The sequence below is a fragment of the Muntiacus reevesi genome, chromosome 5 (genome assembly GCF_963930625.1).
Source record: "Muntiacus reevesi chromosome 5, mMunRee1.1, whole genome shotgun sequence".
NCBI classification, from domain to species: domain Eukaryota; kingdom Metazoa; phylum Chordata; class Mammalia; order Artiodactyla; family Cervidae; genus Muntiacus; species Muntiacus reevesi.
The window spans coordinates 110,034,670-110,056,646 of NC_089253.1; the positions used below are offsets into that span (position 1 = coordinate 110,034,670).

Below are 21,977 nucleotides of genomic sequence, written 5' to 3' on the forward strand. Positions count from 1 at the left end.
ATGATCGAACATGCTGCAAATCCTCACAAATCTATCAAAGGAAAAATAGAACCTGGTAGAACTAGTAAGTTATTTTCGTAAAATTTCAGGATACAAAATTAGTGTGTAAAAATCAATTGTATTTATTTGTATATTATTGTTAATTTGTACATTAGCAATAAGCAAATAGAAAGTATAATAATAGCTAAGACATCATTTGCAATAACATCCCCAAACATAAAATACATGAAACCTGTACTATGAAAAACAGAAATATTTCTATGAGAAATTAATGAACAAATGGATTGATTTACCTTGTTTAGGGCTTCCGTTGTGGCTCAACTGGTAAAGAATCCGCCTGCAATGCGGGAGACCTGGGTTCAGTACCTGAGTTGGGAAGATCCCCTGGAGAATGGAAAGGCTACCCACTCCAGTACTCTGGCCTGGAGGATTCCATGGACTGTATAGGCCATGGGGTCGCAAAAAGTTGGGCATAACTGAGCGACTTTCAAAAGGAATCCACCTTGTTTATATCTTGGAAGACTGAATATTGTTACAATTTCAACTCTTTCCAAATCGATTTCTAGAGTCAATGAAATCTCAGCATAATCAATATTGTTTTTGAGTCAATATTATTAAAATGTCACTTCTCTCCAAAATGATTTATAGATTCAATTAAATCCTAATAAAAATCTCAGAAGGCTTTCTTGTAGTAAATTTCAAGCTGATTCTAAAATTTATATGGATATCTAAGTGCCTGTAATGGCCAAAAAATTTTGAAAAAGAAGAATAAAGTTAGAAAACTTACTGATCTCAACATTTACTGTAAAGCTATAGTAATGAAAACAGTGTGTATTGGCATAAGTTTAGACACATAGATCAATGAAACATAATAGAGAGTCTAAAAATAGGCCCACATATGTAAGGTCAATTGATTTTCAATAAAGATGCCAGGGTAATTCAATATGGAAAGGATTACTTTTTCAACAAATGGTCTGGAACAACGTATTATCGACATAGAAAAAAATGAACCTCAACCCTCTATCATACACTAAAATTAACGTGAGATGGATCTTAGCCCTAAATGCTAAAACTACAAAGCTTTTAGAATAAATTTTGTAACCTTCAGGTAGAAAAAAAATTTCTTAAGACACAAAAGCATGAATATAAAATGTTTGAACTGGACTACATTAGAATTTAAAGCTTCTGTTCATCATAATGTACTAGTAAGAAAATGAAAATTCAAAGGCAAACCCCAGACTGGCAGAAAATATCAATATATATCTGACAAAGGATAGCTTTCCAGAATATATATATATATATATATATATTTTAAAAAACCTCTTGTGACACTGGTAGAACCAATAAGTCTGCACAAAAATGGACAAATCTGAACAAACTCTTCACCAGAGATGATAGACAGCCAATATATTCATGAAAAGATCTTCCCATCATTCATCACTAAGGAACTGAAAATTAAAACCATCACATGATATCACTACACATCCATTAGAACATTAGAGGAGATATAGTTAAAATGAGCGACAATACCAGCTGTTGGCACACAACGCCCCTGGCACTCTGATACACTGCTGATGGGAATGTAAAATTTTACGGTCGCTTTGGGAAAGAGTTTTGGCAGTTTCTCATACAGTTAAACATATATTTACCATATGATCAAGCAGTTCACTCTTAGGTCTTTATCCAAGAGAAATGAAGTCATATGTGCACATACAGAATTGTTCATGAATATTCCTCTCACTTTTATTTGATGGAATCCAAACTGAGAACAACACAAATGTCCACCAATGGATGATTGTACAAGTGAAATCTTTAACAATGGAACGGTATTCGTTAAAATTAGTAAACTACTAAGACACAACAACATGGATCAATCTCAAAACAAGTATAGTAAGTGAAAGAAGTCAGACACAAAGGTGCAGACATTGTATGACATTCAGTGTAATGAAACTCTAGAAAAGAAAAAAATGTCCCATGTATTTACAGAAAGCATATGCCTGACTCCCTGAATACAGTGATGGGGTGAGATCAACTGGGGAGAAGACTGAGGCAAGAATCTTTTGGAGTGATGGCAATGCTCATTATTTTGATTTTAGTGTTGATAACCTGAGTGAATACATTTGTCTAAAGTCATTGAATGCACCCTTAAGGTGAGAAAACTAATTGTACCCCATTAAAATTGTCATTGTGTGTAGCGTTTGCTCTGTTTTTGAGGACCAAGGTATTAGACTCGGTGTAGGGAAACTTCATAGGTGTGGACAGTTTCTCCATTTTATGAAGCCTTTTCTGTACTGGGTACTGTGTCAGGCGTTCTTGTGACAAAAGCATTTATATTAAAACTGTGATGGAACATAGTGGGTTGAGGGAAAAAATAAGAAATGAGGAAGGATAGGATATCTGTGGGTTGATTTAGTCAACAAATATTTACTGACCATCTTATATGTGCCAGCATGGCCTAGGTGGGGCTTCCCAGGCGGCTCAGTGGTAAAGAATCCACCTGCCAATGGAGGAGATGCAGGAGACACAGATTCAATCCCTGGGTCAGGAAGATCCCTTGGAGGAGGCAAGGGCAACCCACCCCAGTATGCTTGCCTGGAAAAACCCCATGGACAGGGCTCCAGTCCATGGGGTCACAAAGAGTCAGACATGACCAAGCAACTGAGCATGAACATGCATGTCCTAGGTACCCAGCATATAAAGGTGAGTGTAAATGGTCCTTGACCTGTAAGAACTCACAGTCTACTGCAATGCAAACTAAAGTACAGTCTTAGAATTGCTGTAATAGAAATACAACCAACTTACATGGGATGTGCAATCAACTTCCCAATGGGTTTATCACCAGGAGGTGACGTTTGCATTTGTTTTTAAAATGAAATCCCCAGTGGTTAAGGTCAAATGCTTTGGTACCATGCAGATATAGATGGGAATCCTGGCTCTGCTGCTTCCTCCTTCCCTCATGACTCATTCATGTTGTTATACAGCAGAAACCCACAGAACAAAGCAATTATCCTCCAGTTAAAAATAAATTTAAAAGGTAATAACAAAAACAGATTTACAGATATAGAGAACAGACTTGTGGTTGCCAAGAGAGATGGGGGAGAGGAGGACTGGGAGTTTGGGATTAGCAGATGCAAACAATTACATATAAGATGGATAAACAGCAAGGTTCTACTGCATAGCACAGGGAACTGTACACAGTATCCTGAGATAAGCCACATGGAAAGGAATATGAAAATGAATAACTATATGCATAACTGAGTCACTTTACAGCAAAAAATAAACGCAACATTGCAAATCAATTATATGTCAGTAAAATTTAAATAAAATAATAAAAGCATACAAATAAGTGAGAATCCAAATAGGGGGCCATGAGGTAATGGTACATATCGGGTATGATAATTACAGTGTCAGGCATGTATGCGCTCCAGAAGGTGATTGGTGTTAAGTATTAGGAAGGGTGTAGGCTAAGCTGCTCTAACAGAGACAAAGAAAAGGTGAGGGGAAGAAGAGTATTTGGGGCAGGAGTTGTCCATCAACAAAAGCATGAAAGCACTGTTTGGAGAATGTGAGAAGTCCAGCCATGTAGGGAGTTGGGGAATTGGAGCAGGGCAGAGGGGAATATATGACTTGTCAGTCAGGGTACAGTCGGACCATGACATAATGTGTTAAGAACCTTGAACTCTATGCTGTAATGGTGCATTCTTGTTGCAGGTTCCTAAGAAGGCCAGTGATCGAATTAAAGGTTTTTAGGAAGTCTACTCTGGTGATGGTGTAAAGGATGACTAGCCAGAGTTAAGGGCAGAGGGTCTAGCAACTTGGTTATTGCAGTTGTTCAACCAAGAGATTGTGAAAGTATGTATCAAGGTGGTGGCTCGCACACAGAAGGGTCTGATCTGTCTTTAAAGAGGTAGTCAGTAGGCCTTTGTGACTCCTTGAGGAAGGAGCTTCGTGACAGGGACCAGTTGAGGATGAGTCTGAGATCGCTAGCTTGGGTGTCTGGATGGATGGTGTTGAAATAAATCTCTAGACCCAAGATGGAGTCTCTTTTGCCTGAGGTGCCATGTCATCAAACCAAAAGTTAGATAACTTTGCGTCTTTGTAAATGCTCTGCTAGAACAGAGGTGCAGTGTAACTGTCTTCAGTCATCGAGTCCCCAGACACCAGACCCCAAGCTCACTTTGGGCTTTCTCACTCCAAACATGGCTGGCTATATTTTTTATTTGTCTTTTCCTTGCTTCTTATTCTTTACCCTGTAAAAGTTTCTTGCCTTCTGCCTTACTTTGCAGTTCTCTGAGACTGTCCACTTCCACGATGTGTTAAAGTTTGCTTGTATCCCCTAAATAAAGCTTGCATCTTGCCATTAGTGAATACAGGAAACCCACGAGCAAGAGAAGAATTCTGTAGTGAGTTAAGAAGTATGGACAGTGGATGCTGTTTTTGTGGAAAGCAGTGATTTTGAAAGTGTTTTGGTTGAATTTAGGGGGAGTGTCCTCCAGTATATGTACAATTATTTATCATTTGTATACATGCAGCATTGTTCTAACATTTGTGTGTACTATAAAGTGTAACAGATGAGATGAAATAAACATGTAAATCCAAGTTGTAATCTGTAGTCTTAGGTAGCAGGTCAGGGGTGTGCAATTCATTTTAGACCCACTGGGGTATAAGAGCCATTGTCAGGCTTGGTTGAAAGATTAAGACCCTTCCTTTCTCCTCTTTCTTTCTGTTTTTCTTTTTTTCCCCTGAAATAGGTATGCAAGTCATTACCCACTCTGAGCAATAGTTGTAAAACTTTCTTTACATCAGTGGTTGCATTGCCCTAGAAGTTCTTTATAGTTCAAATGAAGCAAGATTTAACTATTTTGACACAAACTTTCGCTATGTTACAAAGCATTTCCTCCCTAAAAACTGGATAAGACCAAGAGACAGAGGTTCTGGTAGAAGTCCCAAATGGACCTGGTCCTTGCCTGGTTTGTCCCAGCAGAGAGGACCAACTAAGGACTTTTCGTCTCACTTCACTACCGCTTCTCTCTAAGATGATGGAGAAAAGGAGAGTGAGGGAATTTGGCTCAATAACTCAAACTAAAGCACTGGGGACACTTATATTTAAGACTAATGTCAGTGCCAAAGTGCTACTCAAATGTATTGAAAGTCCTGCCTTTCTATTTCAAGTTCTTTTTTTGTCTGTGTGAGACCAGTCTGTTGCACATGGAAGGCGAGTGTTGCCAGATTCTAATTTGGAGAATAAAGAACTTATTTTTGACTAATTGGTCCAATAGGAACTGGAGTAAACCTAAACAACTCTGGAGGTCTGTGGCAAGGAAGCAGAGGGGAGAGGGATTTAATCAGCCTTCACCTAGGCAGCCTATTGATAGACTTCTAGGCTGACTAATGTACTTATTTCTCAGGTAAGACTTTAAAATTATTGATACTTAGACCTGATTTCATAATATTTCATTCTCTGGATGGTGTTATACTTACAAAAGCAACTAGCCTGGAATTCCTTTTTAGGGCGCACAAGTGGATAAAAAATAAAACCCCACACTTTGTGTCCAGACTAAACTGGAGAAATGGAGTAGGTGTATAGAAGCTGTGACTCTAAGCCCACTAAAGCTGCACTTGTGTTTAAGTCACTTTTCAGCCCATAATGATGTTAGTAATCATTAAAAATCTCTGGTATCCCGAGTCACTGTCAGCTATAATCGAATTGGAACAATGAACCTGAGCTCTGCATTCACTTCAACTGTAAATCATAAACCCATCACCCTCCCGAGCAGCGGCAGAGAGAAATCAGTGGGTACCCTAATAGGGTCCATATGCCGTTGTAAAGAAAGTCTTAAAAAATAATTAGGCTTACAGATCACCATACTTTTGCAGCAAAAATGTACATATGTGACTAAGAAGTGAGAGAATGAACAACGTCAAAGTTTGGCTTCTGTCTTCTCCCATTTTTTAGAAAAAGTGGAAAAATGTTTACTTAGCTCTGGAAGGGCAGGCCTGGGGACGTTGTGACAGGCATCTGGGATTGGAGAGGAGCTGGCAGAGTGGGACATGAAGGGTGGTAGGAAGAAACAGGCTCTCAGCTTTGTAGATAAGGAAGCACACATTTCAGATAACCCTCTTGGCCTTCCTTCTTCTACCGGAGTGTAAAGAGTTAGTGTTTCTCTTTAAACATTAATGTTACAGAGCCAAATTAACATAGCCACAATTCTGTAAAAATTGTCGTAGGCCATTGTCGTTGTTCAGTAGCTAAGCAGTATCCAACTCTTTGCATCCACATGGGCTGCAGCATGCCAGGCTTCCCTGCTCTTCACTGTCTCCTGGAGTTTGCTCAAACTCACGTGCTTTGAGTTGGTGATGCCATCCATCCATCTCATACCTTGTCACCCCCTTCTCCTCCTGCCCTCAATCTTTCCCAGCTTCAGGGTCTTTTTCCAATGATTCGGCTCTTCCCATCACGTGGCCAAAGGTTATTATAGTATGCAAAAGTATGCTTTGCTCTCAGTCAGACAGATCTGCTTTCAAATTCCGCTGTCTGACCCTGGGTGATTCACTTCACTTTTCTGAACTTCGGTGAGTAGGGGATTCATACTTGACTCACCAAGCTCTCAATGTAATGCCCTTGTATATATCTATCTTCTAGTGCTTAACCTATTGTTTCAAAATAGAACTCTTTCTCTTCGAATGGTTGTGAACTTTCCAGTGGTTCAGATTAAGAACTCCCAGCATGAAGCTGCCTAAAGGAGGACACATGCTTTTTTATCTTTATTTCTCCCTGCCTCATCCACACCTGGCACAATGATTAGGCTAAATGAGTAAAATGCTGAGGACTTCCCCATCCCTCCTGTGCATTGTATCTTGTGGGGTGAGGTTTAAGCAACTTAACTGTCATGTCCCTGGAAATTTGCCATCTAGTTGCAGTTAAGTCAGTTTGGCCCATTGACTCCCTCAGCTAGGAAGTCAGGGATGCTAAATTGAATATTGGCACAATTGCTCTTTGGACTAAGAGGTCTGAATCCGAGATGGACTTTCATTCAGTTTCCACTTTGGTTTATTGGAAATGCCAAGGTCAAGCTGTGGCAATGAAAAGAATGGAGAAAGTGAAAAGTCCTGTAAAAGCAGAAGAAGGAAAAAATAAAAGAGAAGAAAAAAAAAACCAAAAAAACTGCAACCCAGTTGGAATGAAATGGTGACCTAGAACGAAATAATCCTTCTTCCCCTCAGACAGATGCGTCGGTGGATTTCGTACTGAATCCAAAACTAAAACTGAAACCTAACCGAGTGTTCAAACCTGCATTCCTTCCACCCCTCATTTCTTGGTATCAAAGTGAAGACATTTCGTAAGTTCTGCTATCACAAACTGTATGTGTGTGGGAAAGGGGCAGATAAAATGGGCCAATTAAACTGCAGCCACATCTATCAAAACTCTAACCCTTCACCTTGGTGAAAATATAATCTAGGATCAAACACAGAAGCCCTGCAGATGTACACGAGCCATGTGATGCAGCCTTTGAAAAGACTGTGACGGATGGCCGCTGCTTTCTGAAGGCCTAATGAGAAATCCAGGCTTGGCCCTGCTAGGAATCTTTGCAATCTTAAAGAAAAAAGTAGGTTCTAATTCAGTAACTATTTCATATATCCCAGCAAGATCCTCCCTCCAGACTGAGTTGAAAACATTCCTGACTCTGTTGCTATGCAAAGCAGTTTTCCAATACGTCTTGGAAACCTGCTTGAGATTTGAGAGTGGAATTTGGTTTTCAGTGGCCTCATTTAGGCTTGAGATCTTTTGGTTCACTCCAAAATAATGTGAGAGTTCTATTCTTCTTGGGCTATGGAGGGTAAATTCTCATCTAAGATACACATGAATCCAGGATGCATCCTCTATGAACTGATGTGAAAAGCAGAAGAAAAAGAAGAAATAAAAGAAGTTGGAGTGTCTTTATAAAAAAGTTCACTAAGAGACTCTGAGGGCTTCCCAGGTGGCACTAGTGGTAAGGAGCCCACCTGCCAACGCAGGAGACGTGAGAGACGCAGGTTCAGTCCCTGGGTTGGGAAGATCCCCTGGAGGAAGGTGTGGCAACCCACTCCAGTATTCTTGCCTGGAGAATCGCGTGAACAGAGGAGCCTGGTGGGCTATAGTCCATGGGGTCCTAAAGAGTTGGACACAAATGAAATGACTTAACATGCACACACACAAGAGACTTTGAAACAATTGGAAATTTGGAAAATCATCGAAAATAATGATGACCTCTTTTCTAATACACATGGAACATGACCAATGCAACTGCGTTTACTGATGAAAATGTCACTGTGCTATGGCAAGTGCCAGCCTTTGGGAAGCTCGTGTCCAAATTCCATAAGAAATAGCTTTGACTTTCTATTGTGTTCACTCTAGGTGACACAGGTCACCCAGGGATAAGCCCACAAGATCTAGATGAGAGTCCGAGTCGAGAAGCAGCATCCCTAGTAGTTTCTCCTTCTTTGTCTTTGTGCCTCTGTATGCATCAGGATCACCGAGTTTTTGGTGGCACCTAGGATAGGTCGGGCATGTTACATCACAGGTGCAGGCCCAAGAAAGCTGAGAAGAAAGTAAAAATGTGGGCCACTGGTAGAAGTCATCCTAACACAAGGTACACAGGTCCTTCCCTCTCCCATGCCAGATGAATATTTGTTGTTGTGTTCAGCCACTCAGTCATGTCTGACTCTTTGTGATCCTGTGAACTGCAGCATGCCAGGCCTCCTTGTCCTTCACCATCTCCTGGAGTTTGCTCAAATTCATGTCCACTGAGCTGGTGATGCCATCCAACCATCTCACCCTCTGTCGTCCCCTTCTCCTCCTGCCTTCAATCTTTTCCAGCATCAGGGTCTTTTCTAATAAGTTGGCTCTTTGCATCAGGTGGCCAACGGATTGGAGCTTCAGTTTCAGCATTGGGATGAATATTGAACCTGTTAGTTTAGCCTTAGCTCCATTATGGGCATTTGTTTCTATCTCACAGGTCAAGATCAAGGAAGGAAGAAAATAGTTAGGTGGAAATGAAGATGCTACTCTGAATATAAAGTCTAGCACTTAGTCTAGCAAATTGGTGTCTGGGGTATTCAGCAGGACTAACTGGATTTAATCATTGCTTTGTGAAACTAATCAGAGTGGGGCAAGGTTATCTGATCTAATGAAAGAAGACTTGTAATTAAGAATACATGTTATATGTAAAACTCATGGTGGCCTTGCTGCTTAGAGATTGAGAAAGAGGATAAGGATTGGTCTAGTGCCAGCTCACTGTACATTCCTGTCCCAGAAGTGTTTTCTTGAAAGAGATTTCCCCCCATCGGGACCTGCCATTATCCTATGGTCTAGTGAAAGTGACTGTAATTAAATAGATTAGACTTCTGTTTTTGGTAAAGTAAAAGATTGGGAACAGATCACTGTTTAACCTGAGATGTGGAAAGGCCAAACTATTTGGAAGTTAAATGATTTTGTGCATTAACTGATACTCTCCATGGATTTTCTTTCCTGAATCTAACATTTCAAAATTTAACATTCCTCTTGTGAGAAGCTCTGTTCTGAATCTTTTCAAGAACTCCGATTCCTGGAAATTCAGATTTTTCAGCATTTATATGGTGTTATTTTGTGGGCTTCCCTTGTGGTTCAGCTGGTAAAGAATCCACCTGCAATGTGGGAGACCTGAGTTCGATCCCTGGGTTGGGAAGATCCCCTGGAGAAGGGAAAGGCTGCCCACTCCAGTGTTCTGGCCTGGAGAATTCCATGGGCTAAGTGGAGCCTTGACTATTAAGGGGTAGTAGTCGTGTAGTTAGTGTTCCCAGGTCGCTTAGTGGTAAAGAATCTGCTTGCCATGGCAGGAGACCCGGGTTTGATCCCTGGGTCGGGAAGATCCCCTGGAGAAGGAGATGGCAGTCCACTCCAGTATTCTTGCCTGGGATAGCCCCGGAACAGAGGAGCCTGGTGGGTTACAGTCCACCGGAGTGCAGGAGTCAGACACCATGAGCGACTGATCAACAGCAAAGCAGCGTAGTGCCGTGGTGAGGATGCAGCTCTGGGGTCAGGACGGCTTGAGAGAAACTCCCAGACTAGTTCGTTCATCTCTCATGATCTGAGCTTCTCCGGAGCCTGGTCTGAGGCTGAGCTGATGCTTACAAAGTGCAGACCCAGGGCCTGGCAGGGTGAATGCTGACTTCAGTGTGATAGTGGTGGTGGTGGGGCTGGTTAGCCCTGTTGTTGTTATTGTTGGGACTTAAAAGATAGCTCTGACATGAATCAGCTCAACTTTCTTCAACTTGAAGATAACAGTTAGCCCGGGACTGTTGAACTGGGTGATGCTCCCTTCATGGTTTTGGCCCTCATTCAGCCAGTTAAAGCTGGAGTCCACAGAACTGTGAAACATGGAGCCTGGGACAGTCACGTGACTTACACTTTTATCCCATTTTCAGCTTTCAAGTGACATCATCGCTGAGCTTTTTATTGTTATAAAAATGCAGGCCGTAAACAGTTCAGTCCCTTAGACTTCTCTCTCTCCCTTAGAATGCTGGAGGGCTCTTTGTGATCGGAGCCTCCATTCTGTCTGGGTGTCCTCTCCCTCCCCCACGTCTGTCTTTGCAGATTTGCTTCCAGACTGGCTCTGCTGAATGGAGACCAGGAAGGGAGCCCAGCTGTTTTCCTTGTGTTTTCTCTCCATGCTGAGCAGGAATTGCTGAGCAAAGAGCAACATTTCTCAAGGGAAGTTCATAAGGGTAGTACAAACTCAGTCTGGGTTTTCTTTCTTCTTTCTTTTTTTTTGAATTATCATTAAAAACTTCTGCCAAACACTATCAGTGAGAGGGGAAAAGTACAAAAACTCTGAAATGCAGTTGAACCAGCCTTTAAAAAAATATCAGTCTGAATGAAGAAGGGAGGCCTTGCACTTCTTTAATTTTCTACATTTAACAAGAGACAGTTGCTGTCAGAGAAAGTCACTCCTGACTCCACAGAGGATTGTGCAACTTTGCCCAGTATTCAGTGACACGGTCCATAATTAAAATTCCTTTGGAAATGGTTGCCCAATGATTGACATTTGTCCCAAAATACATCATAATGGTAAATGTGTAATCTTGGACTCCAGTGAATTTTTTTTTTTTTTATGGAAAGAAAAGAAAATAAACTTTAAAAAAATAGGATTGAACTTTTTTAAAAAAAACAAGTTGAAGCAGCATAACAAATTTATGTCCAGTTTTGCTGTAAAAAAAAAAACTGGCAGTCCAGCAGGGGAGACCAGATTAAGCTAAGGAAAGTAAAAGAAAGCAATATGCAGAATATAAGTGAGTTGCCTTATACAGACTAGAATGCTGTTGAGATTCCAAAGAGGAAGAAATAATGAAGATCTGTTTACCTCCTAATACATGGACATACACTGTCACTTCAAACACAAATAACTTTTAGTATTGCTATGAAATGTTTCAACATGCCCCCTTTCCCAGTCCTAGGGAGCTCTCGCTATGCCAGGCTTCCTGGAGACATTTCCATCTGATGTCTGTCTGTGCCCCAGTCTCTATTTCCCCACAGAAATCCCTGATTCCAGACAGCTGCTGCTTTCTCTCTTTTCAAATGGCATAGACTGGTGAGACCACTGTGATGCACCCCCACAATTGGGAAGGCTATATCTTAATACCTTCTTGGATCCCCCCAATTTGTAAATACCTCGATAGCAATCATGATTAGAAAAATCTACCACCAAGTCATCCTTAGATTTGGGTGCTAAGCATTGGTGAGCACCCCCAAACACCAGCTTTAGAAAACCTCAGCAAACTTACAGTTGACTACGTGACTGAGAATTTGGGGTTGTTCCTGAGTAGAAAAAATTCAGATGTTCTACCTGTCAATACCAGGGTGCTCTTCATGCTCTTTTTTGACTTCTGAATAACTAATGCATGCCTAATGTGGGAATCAGTGAACAATATGTGAATGACCCACAGAAATCACAACTTTAAAAAAAAAAAGAAATCACAACTTTTCACTATTTTGTTTAGTAGTGTAGATTGCTCAGCTCTACTGGAAAAGCAATTCGATGCATATTAGTTTTGCTTTCTACATTTGTGGGGAGGTGAGTGTTTTGTCTCTGTAAGCAGTCTCAGCGACCTTGTAGTCTGTCAATTCACTTTATTTTTATTTTATTTGGCTGCTTTGGTTTTCCGTTGCATCATGCGGGATCTTTGACTTGCAGTGCATGGGCTCTCTAGTTGTGGCAGATAGCATCAGTAGTTGTGGCGTGCAGACTCAGGAGCACGTGGGCTTTAGTAGTGGCAGCACGTGGGCACTGTAGTTGGGGTACAGTGGGTTTAGTTACTATGTAGCATGTGGGATCTTAGTTTCCTGACCAGGGATCGAACCCATGTCCCCTACATTGCAAAGCAGTTTCTTAACCACTGGACCACCAGGGAAGCCCCTATCTATTTATTTTAAAGAGGAGGAAACAGGCTGAGGAGTGAAATAGTTACTCAGGGTTCATGTAGAGAATTACTGTGGGTGAATAATTTGAACCCAGATCTCCTGACTGGAGTTTCAGCGCTCTTTGTATGATGCTATTCTAAATCTTTGATTAAAACTAAGAGGCAGACTCATTGAGAGATAAACTTTTTAGGTGGAAGAGTTGTAAATCGTAGGAGATAAAGATAAACTTGTCTTATCTGAACAAGACCTCAACTCTTTAGGAAGAGGCATAAGGATGAGAGAAAGTAGGAAGAAAGACATGGCAGGAAGACAAGTGATCCTGGAATAGACTGGAACAGGGCAAATGCCGTACTTTATCAAGAATTAGAAGAAATCTGAGCTGGGTTAAAAAAATCAAAGTTCTTCAGGGAGAAATAAGAGTTTATGTGTATAAAGGGAGTAAAACAGAAATATTTATTATTGATATGAATGATGGAATCTGCAGGGGCAGAAGAAAAGCATGGCCCTAACAGGTAAAGAGAACAAACACCACACCATTGCAGTAAGGTTCTGAATATTAAATACTTTTTTTCCTTCCAAAAATATGTGAAGAGGAGAGGTCATAGGAAAAAGATAATCATTTAGAGAGAACTCATACATTATTTACTAGCATAAAGTGAAAGAAAATGAAGTCACTCAGTCGTGTCCAACTCTTTGTGACCCCATGGACTGTATAGCCTACTACGCTCCTCCATCCATGGGATTTTCCAGGCAAGAGTACTGGAGTGGGTTGCTATTGCCTTCTCCAATTGTAGGATGTCAAATAATGAAGTACTGATTGATTTATCAAACTCCAGCATAGGGGTTAATAAAGTAAATATAGATTTCAGTAAAATTGTGCCCTAGCACTTACTTGAAACTCAACATTAAAAAAAAAAAAATAAGATCATGGCATCTGGTCCCATCACTTCATGGCAAATAGAAGGGGAAAATTTGGAAGCAGTGAAAGATTTTATATTCTTGGGCTCCAGAATCATTGCAGACAGTAAATGCAGCCATGAGATTAAAAGACGCTTGCTCCTTGGAAGGAGAGCTATGACAACCTTAGATAGCATGTTAAAAAGCAGACATATCACTTTGCTGACAAAGGTCCACATAGTCAAAGCTATGGTTTTCCCAGTAATCATGTGCAGATGTGACAGTTGGACCATAAAGAACGTTGAAAGGAAAGATTATGTGTTCAGTCGTGTCCAACTCTTTGTGACCCCATGAACTGTAGCCCGCCAAGCTCCTCTGTCCATGGGATTCTCCAGGCAAGAATACTGGAGTGGGTTGCCATTTCCTATTCCAAGGGATCTTCTCAACCCAGGGACTGAACCCGTGTCTCTTGCGTCTCCTGCATTGGCAGGCAGATTCTTTACCACTAGTACTACCTGGGAAGGGAATTGATGCTTTCCAACTGTGGTGCTAGAGAAGATTCTTGAGAGTCTCTTGGACTGCACAGAGATCAAACTAGTCAATCGTAAAGGAAATCAATCCTGAATGTTCATCAGAAGGAATGATTCTGAAGCTGAAGCTCTAACACTTTGGCCACCTGATGTGAAGAGCTGACTTACTAGAAAATACCCTGATGCTAGGAAAAATTGAGGAGAAGGAGGCAGCAGAGGATGAGATGGTTAGATAACATCAACGGACGTGAGTTTGAGAAAACTCTGGGAGATAGTGAAGGACAGGGAAGCCTGGTGTGTTGCAGTCCGTGGGGCTGCAAAGAATTAGACACAGCTTAGCAAGTGAACAACAGCAGAGCATTCAACCAGGCTTAGAGTCGTTCTGAGTAAAGGCCATGTGTGACTGTATAGGTCATACCTATAAAGCCTGCCCTGGTCAGAAGTTAAGGTGGAAATAAAAAGGAAATGGCATGGTCTATTTTTTCATGATATTTCCCTTCCCTCTATCTATTCCACTGTTACCCATGATTCATCAGATGTGACCACCTCTCAAGGAACACTGTTATACCAGTTACCTAAGACAGTGACACTTCAACTCTAGTCCGTGGGGAAGGGGTGTGAGAGGGAGGTCTCATTCCACCAGTGAAAGGTAGGGGCCAGGGGTTGAAGCCCTTCTGAACTGACCTAGGAGAGAGTCTGTGAACTTGGGAACTGTACAACTTTCTAGCAGTGACTTAATCTCTCTGAGTCATATGTTTCATTGCTGTGAAATGGTGATGTTTACCCTGAGGCATTTTTGTGTGGATTTGAGATACAATAAGCCCCCAACATATGAATGAGTTCTGTTCTGAGAACGTGTTCGTTAAGTCCAATTTGTTTGTAAGTCCAACAAAGTTAGCCTAGGTAACCAAGTAACACATCTAACACATCGGCTATATAGTATTGTACTGTAATAGGTTTATAATACTTTTCACACAAATAATATATAAAAAACAAGCATAAAAAATAAAGAAAAACATTTTTAATCTTGCAGTATGGTACCTTGAAATGTATAGTACGGTACAAGCTACATCACCACAGCTTTTACACTTGCTTGCAGACATTCTGGACTTGAAATAGTTACTGTACCACTGCACTCTATAAAGTCAGTACTTTGTACAGCAAAATACCCAAAAACAGCCACTTGTAGAGGATGTACGCACATGACAATATACCCCAGATGCGTGAACTAGCTTATGTGATTGGACATGTGAGTGAAAGTTTGCATCTTTGCAAGTTCACAACTTAAAGATTTGTATTCAGGGGACATACTGTAATGTGAAAAATACCTAGCAATGTGACTAGGGGGCAATGAAAGTGCAATCTATGTTATTCATAGGGTCGTTTTGTGCATATGAGCGAGGAAATATACTGAGCGTGGTGGAAAGGCCTCACGTCTCAGAGAGGGTGGCAGATCTCAGAATGCTTGAAGAGCCTCGTAAGAGCTGGCTGCCTCTCTGCACCCATCCTCAGTACCCAAGTACCTTGGGATGGTTTAAAACTCAGAATTGCAACTTCTTCCCAAACAGGGTAAGGGGCAGTCTGTAGGAAGTCAGTATGCAATAGTCAGGTCAGTCTCCAATACGGAAAACATGCCAACTTTCACCTACACTGTGGGGATGAGACAGCAGCTGTGGGCAGCCAGTCGGGTAAGAGCCATGGGGTCACTGGGCTCTGTTACATTTACACATGTTCCTTTGTTCCCCCTGAGGTTCTGCAGTCTGTCTAGTTTATCCAGGTACCTTTCCATGATATACAAATAGGACAGCCCCAAAACCATCTGATGTAGTTTTTCCACTTTGTTCTGATTTATTATTTGTTGTTTACAGTATTATCTCCAATAACAACAATGGAATTTCCTTCCCTACTAATTTGGCCTGTTTCCATTTTGCCTGTTTATTTTAATTTCCTTTTTTTGGAACTGAAACCCCCAGATGACTCCCCTTTGTTTATTTCCTTGCATGTATGTGTCAGCATCATTTATGTTCATTCAGAACTTTGTTCATTAATTGTCAAGGTTATGTTTCCTGGTTCCTAGTGGGAGTATATTGAGTGCTTCATGCTTCTGAGTACTGCACAATGGTTTTGGTTAAGTTTTCCTCAGCACTGCTCTCTGCCAGAAGATTGCTTGCTCTCCATGGCTCACAGATGGAGCATGTGAGGTAGAGAAGTAACTTGGCTGTAGAAGACGCTTCTCTTGAATTTTCCGACCTATTACCCCTGCCCAGCTTATCAATGCCATTTCCATTTACTTTTATTTTAAATTTAGTTTTTGACTGGAGGATAATTGCTTTAGAATATTGTGTTGGTTTTTGCTGGTATATGAATCAGTTATAATTATATATATGTCTGCCCTCCCTCTTCAGCCTCCCTCGTCTCTGCCATCCCACCTTTCAAGGTCCTCACAGGGCACCAGGCTGGGCTGAGGAGCTTCCCTCTAGCTAGCTATTTCACACATGATCGTGTATATATGTCAATGCTATTTTCTCAATTCATCGCACCCTCCCCTTCCCCCACTGTGTCCACAAGTCCGCTCTCTACACCTGTGTCTCTGTTCCTTCCCTGCAAATAGGTTCGTCAGTACTATTTTTCATTTGCTTTTATTTGGGTAGTAGGTTATGTGAGCTTAAGACCTGTTGTTTGCAGGCATGCTCAATTCCTTGAAGACATTTCCAAGAAAATGACTCTATTGTTGGCTAATGAGCAATTGCTGCTTGCAGAGTTACTGCCTAGGGGTGCAGGATGAATGTTAGACTTAACTCTTTCCTATGAGGAGCTTACAGTCCACTAAGTCAACAAAAGTTAAAGAGAAAAGATAACTTGACTTGTAATCTGTTATTTGAGTATATTAGATCTGCTGCCTTAGTTTTACTGGATTCTCAAGACTTACTGAATTAATGAATCCATCAAACATATATTTAGTACTTACTCTGTACATGACATCATCTCTAGTGTTTAGATGCTTAAAAGACCAAAAGGTAGAAATAGAATTGAAAGCAAATAATTTAAAGTGCTGTAAGTGACATGGTAGAGTTCTGTCCAGAGTATATACAGAGAGATACAAAGGAGGAAGGGTTTTTATTCTCTTGGCATAGTGGGTGGAGGGGAGGTGACGCAAACAAAGGCTGAAAGATCCTGGATGTTTTTGAGATCCATAAGCACTTTATTTGGGGCTTCTCAGGTGGCTCAGTGGTGAAGAATCTGCCTGCCAATGCAGAAGACATGGGTTGATCCCTGGATCAGGAAGATTCCCCTGGAGTAGGATGGCAACTCACTCCAGTATTCCTGCTTGGAGAATTCCATAAACAGAGGTGGTTGGCGGGCTACAGTCCATGGGGTTATAAAAGAGTCAGACGCATGCAAGTACTTTATTTACTTAGCTGTGTCACTGGGCCTTAGTTGTAGCATGCGGGATCTTCATTGTCTCCTGTGGGATCTCTCTAATTGTGACCCGCAGGCTCAGCAGTTGCGGCTCATTGCCTTAGTTGCTCTGCGGCATGTGGAATCTTCCAGGACCAAGGATCGAACTTGTGTCCCCTGCATTGCAAGGCAGAGTATTTACCACTGAGTCACCAGGGAAGTCCCTATAAGCACTTTAAACAACAGAGACAGTGTGGTTGAGGAGGCTGCCGGGCCTGGTAGGAGGAGCAAGGTAGAGGAGGTCTTGGATGTTATATTACAGAATTTGGACTTTAATCTCTGGGAAAAGATTTTGGTAGGTGGAACATCATTGTCAGATTTGCTTTTTAGAAAAATTACTCTGAGAAGGATGGGCTCGGGAATGTGAATAGGGGTAAGGAGATTCCTTAGGGCAGTGTATGGTGCTGGGCAGGTATAGCATGATTCTGAACAAACCAGTGACAGGTGGAATGTTGTCAAAGAAATAGACTTTATAGAATTGGCATCAATTTTTAAATATTGTCTCTAGAGTGACTGCTAATGAAACTGAGGTTCAAGAAGGTAACACAGCTAATAAATATCAAGGAGAACCTCCTCTTTGCTTCTGCTGCAGTTTAGAAACATGATTACTGCGGCATTTCACACGTGGTGTGAACACACTGTATGGTGACCACTTGTTTACAACCCTTTCTGTCCGGAGACAGCAAACTTCTTAAGGTTAAGAACCAAACTGCCGAATTACTTGTGTCTGCCTCGCATGGAGACGCGAACAAACAATATTCAGTAGATGTTTAAAGAGTAAAACTCCTGACCCCAGAGCCAGTGCTTTTCCCACATGCCTGGCATGGCATGGAAATGCGAAAACATCATTCAGGCTTGTCTTTGAATGCTCAGTTTGACCCTTTGCAACCCCATAGACTGTAGCCCACCAGACCCCTTGTCCATGGGATTCTGCAGGTAAGATTACTGAAGTAATCCTCTTTCAGGGGATCTTCTCGACCCAGGGCTAGAACCCTCTCTTATGTCTCCTGCACTGGCAGGTGGATGCTGAGCCACCCAGGAAGCCCAGGTGTATCTTACATCCACCCATTTCAAGCTCTTTTACTGAGGGACCAGAGCAAAGTGACAAGCAGATAGAACAGGCGAAGGATACTTTTTACTTTGCTTTAAAGTTTTATCACTTCGTCCGTTATCAAAATGCTTCCCTTTCTCCAGAAGCCTGCATTAAAATGCCAATCAGGAATAGCTAAAACATAAAAAGTGGCCATAAAATTTAGTGTCTATTGTGATACCATTTTTGATGGTCTCACTATCCACAGATCAGGCATGATAACTTGCTCTGCCATCTCTTTGTTGCTGTTGTTGTTATGTAATGTTTTAACCTGGATCCCACTTTATTCGTCCCTACAGATCCGTAATGCCTCCTGCCTGGCTCTTTCAAGATGGAGGAGAAGCCCTTGGGAGAGCCTGCACATGTGGTGTCTAAACTCAAACTTTCCAGCAAGGTAGAAAACACAGGACACTGGCTGGTGGAAGATCATGCTCGGATATGGGAAGTTTTAAAGACAGAGGAGGTAAGACAACGCTAAGCGACACTGTTGGTGCACTTATGGGTTTTCTTAGATCTGAGATGCTCATTCTTAGCGCAGCTGTTATCATAACCCAACTTGGCAATTTTTTATTCAGGGGCCATAGGCTTAACCACAGCTAGAGACTAGGAAGTCAGGGGTATGTCCCTTGGACATTGATAACTCCATAGTGATTCATTCAGCCAAGGGCGGTAGCCCTGACAGATAGGACTTAAAACATGCAGACAGGCATTTGTCCTTGTAGACTCCTACCAAACATACATGGGAAATCAAATTGTGGTGAGAAAATTGATTCCTCAGGATCAACTAACACGTGTGGAATTATATAAATCCATTCTTTGACAGCGTGAGATTAAGTATTAGTTAGGGCTCCTTGGTTGCAAGCAGTAGGAATGGACTCTAAAGAAACTGGCAAATTATTGGAGGATATTGGGAGGTTCGCAGAACTGATGGGAATTTGGAGAACTGTGTTTGGAAATAGGACGGGAACCAAGTCAGCAGGAACTAGTCAGAGCCCTACCCCTGCTATAACTTCCAAACTGGTCTCTCCTCTCTCATTCTCACATTTCTCTGCTCAAAATGCAAAACAATGGGAGAGAGGTCCTCACTGCCAACCTTGATCACGTGCCTTTCTGTTGGTTATTCTGTTAAGAGGAAAATAATCTTTCATGAGAAATCATTATGCCAGGGCCTCAGAGCACTTGTGTTGGGTGTCCAAATCTCTAATATCTGCATTTTGTAATGATTCCAATCCAAGAACGTAGTATAATAGCTATAGTCTTAAGCATGTGAAATCCAGACGAAGAAACTATAAATTCTATAGAAATACTAGCACAACAGAGTTTTGCTTTTTGTTCCTTAAAGCAGTAAAACTCTGCCGAAAGCTGTTTGAAGTCTCTGTGTATGTCCCTTAATAGGGTCAAGACTAGGATCAGAAAGGGAGGTGCTGAGGGCACTAAATTTCAGGAGGTACCCACTCTCAGGTTTGTGTCCTGCACTTGTACAAACTTGGAGGTTAATCTATCCTTGTATTTTGCATGCTAGGTGCCTTGCTTACTCACGCTAGTCCTGGCCCTGGCACCCAATTCTATTTGCTTTCCTCCTTCCCCAAAGGTAATCACTATCCTAAATTTGGAGTTTATCATCCTTATGCATATTTCAGGGCTTCCCAGGTGGCGCTAGTGGTAAAGAACTTGGCTGCCAGTGCAGGAGACACAAGAGACCTGGGTCGAGAAGATCCCCTGGAGGAGGGCATGGCAACCCACTCCAGTATTCTTGCCTGGATAATTCCATGGACAGAGGAGCCTGGGAGTCTACAGTCCATGGTTGCAAAGAGTTGGACGCGACCGAGTGACTGAGCATGCACGCAAAGCTGATACTAAAAAATGGGAAATAGGTGGGAGAACGGCGTTAAATAATTGCAATGCAGTGTGATGAGTGTTGTATGTAATCAATATGTCCCTAGGTGTTTTCAGAACCTACAGCAGGGCTCATTAATCCTGCATGGGTGTGAGTATGCTCATGGAGGTGTGGGTGTCAGGGAAAGAAAGCTTCTCAGTGAAGAAGTAAGGCTTGAGTTCATTCTTAAAGGAAAAGTAGAAGTTAACCCAACAGAAGGGATTTTAGAAGAGGAACCCCAGCAAATATTCCCAGAAGAGGGAAAATTGTGTAAAGGGCAGTGTTATTAATAGGACGTCCTGCAGTTGGGAGCATCTGCAGCAGAAGAGAAATGGCAAGAGATGAAGCTGAGAAGCACCAAATAATGAGAAGACTTACACACTTCACTCAGAAATTCAGGAATTGTCTTGTGGGCCTTGGGCAGTCAGTAAAGGGTTTTAGGCAGGGGTAGTAACACAGATTTGTTTTCTAGAAATCCTGCTCCGTCAGACATGTGAAGGATGGCCTGGAACACTTCAAAACCTCTTTCAGCCACTTTGATCTCCTTCTCTGTATACACTCGGCTAGTCAGTGCTCAAGTGGGAATTGTTTGGGGGTATTCTTTTTTCATGATGGTGATTCTCTCTTTCAAGCTAGGCTGTCTGTCCTTGAGACCACGTCCATTAGTTTTATTTAGACTTCACTTAGAAACCCTAAAGCACTCACATACTGCTGTACACAGTTGAAATAAATACCTGATGGTTGATTGATGAATCATTTTCATAGCAATTACATGACCATGTGATCATGACTTCAGAGTAACATGTTGTTTCTATAAAGGTTAACAGCAACCAAACTACTGCCATCTCTGGTACAAAGGTGATTTATTTCATTCGCCATTGGGTCGTAGTCAGTGGTGGGATTTTGTTTGTTTGTTTGGGTCTTTCCTGATTGAAATTGCACTGACTCATTCATCGTGCACTTCTTATCTGTGCTGTGTCTTACGTTTGTGAGGAGCCTGCCAAGATAAGCAATATTCTCTGTGGCTGTGAAACAGAGATGCTCTCTATGTGAAATTCAGCTAGTGAATGCCTGTATGGAGACTGGACATATGACCTCTTGCTCTCAATCCAGTTCTGGAATGGGGCCTCATATTGTAACATCACATTCCTGGAGGAAGAAATAGTATGTGTCATCACGCATACTTTGGAGATTAAATCATTCTCATCTGAGGGACAGGAAGAGAGAGAATTAAAAAAAAAGAGAGAGAGAGAGAGAGAAACTGGATGACTATTTGGACAAGCAGTGGGTGTGCATTTTATTCATCTCTGAAGAGCCAGCTCTTTGCTGACCTTAAAGAATGTGGTTCAAAGATAGCACTAGGCTTCTTTGTGATTCTGAATGACTTCCTTTTTTCTCTCTACCACAAACTTTAATATGAGGCAAAGGGATAGACATGTCCTGCCTGGGAAGTTAATATATAAACATGGTTTGAAGTATTTTTACTGAGATCAATAAGGTAGACGTTATCATCAGTAGTGAGAAATGGAATAATGAAATAAAATATTAATAATATTCAACAGGGGTCTGTAAGGGAGGGAGAGAAAGTATCATTTGTTAAGCACCTACTGTGTGTCAGAACTGTCCTTGGCACTTTTATATTCAGCAGTATATTCAGTTGTCACAGTCATAGGGATATTTTTTATAGAA

At 41.5% G+C, this 21,977-nt stretch overlaps 1 protein-coding gene across 1 annotated transcript in view; it reads left to right on the forward strand.

Annotated features, from left to right (window-relative positions):
* Positions 1-21,977, forward strand: part of RGL1 (ral guanine nucleotide dissociation stimulator like 1) — a 270,929-nt gene that overhangs the window by 86,694 nt on the left and 162,258 nt on the right. Inside the window, exon 2 of the mRNA XM_065936188.1 lies at positions 18,712-18,875. Coding sequence (XP_065792260.1) covers positions 18,744-18,875 — 132 coding nt within the window. The 5' untranslated portion in view covers positions 18,712-18,743. The remainder of the gene's footprint in view (positions 1-18,711; positions 18,876-21,977) is intronic.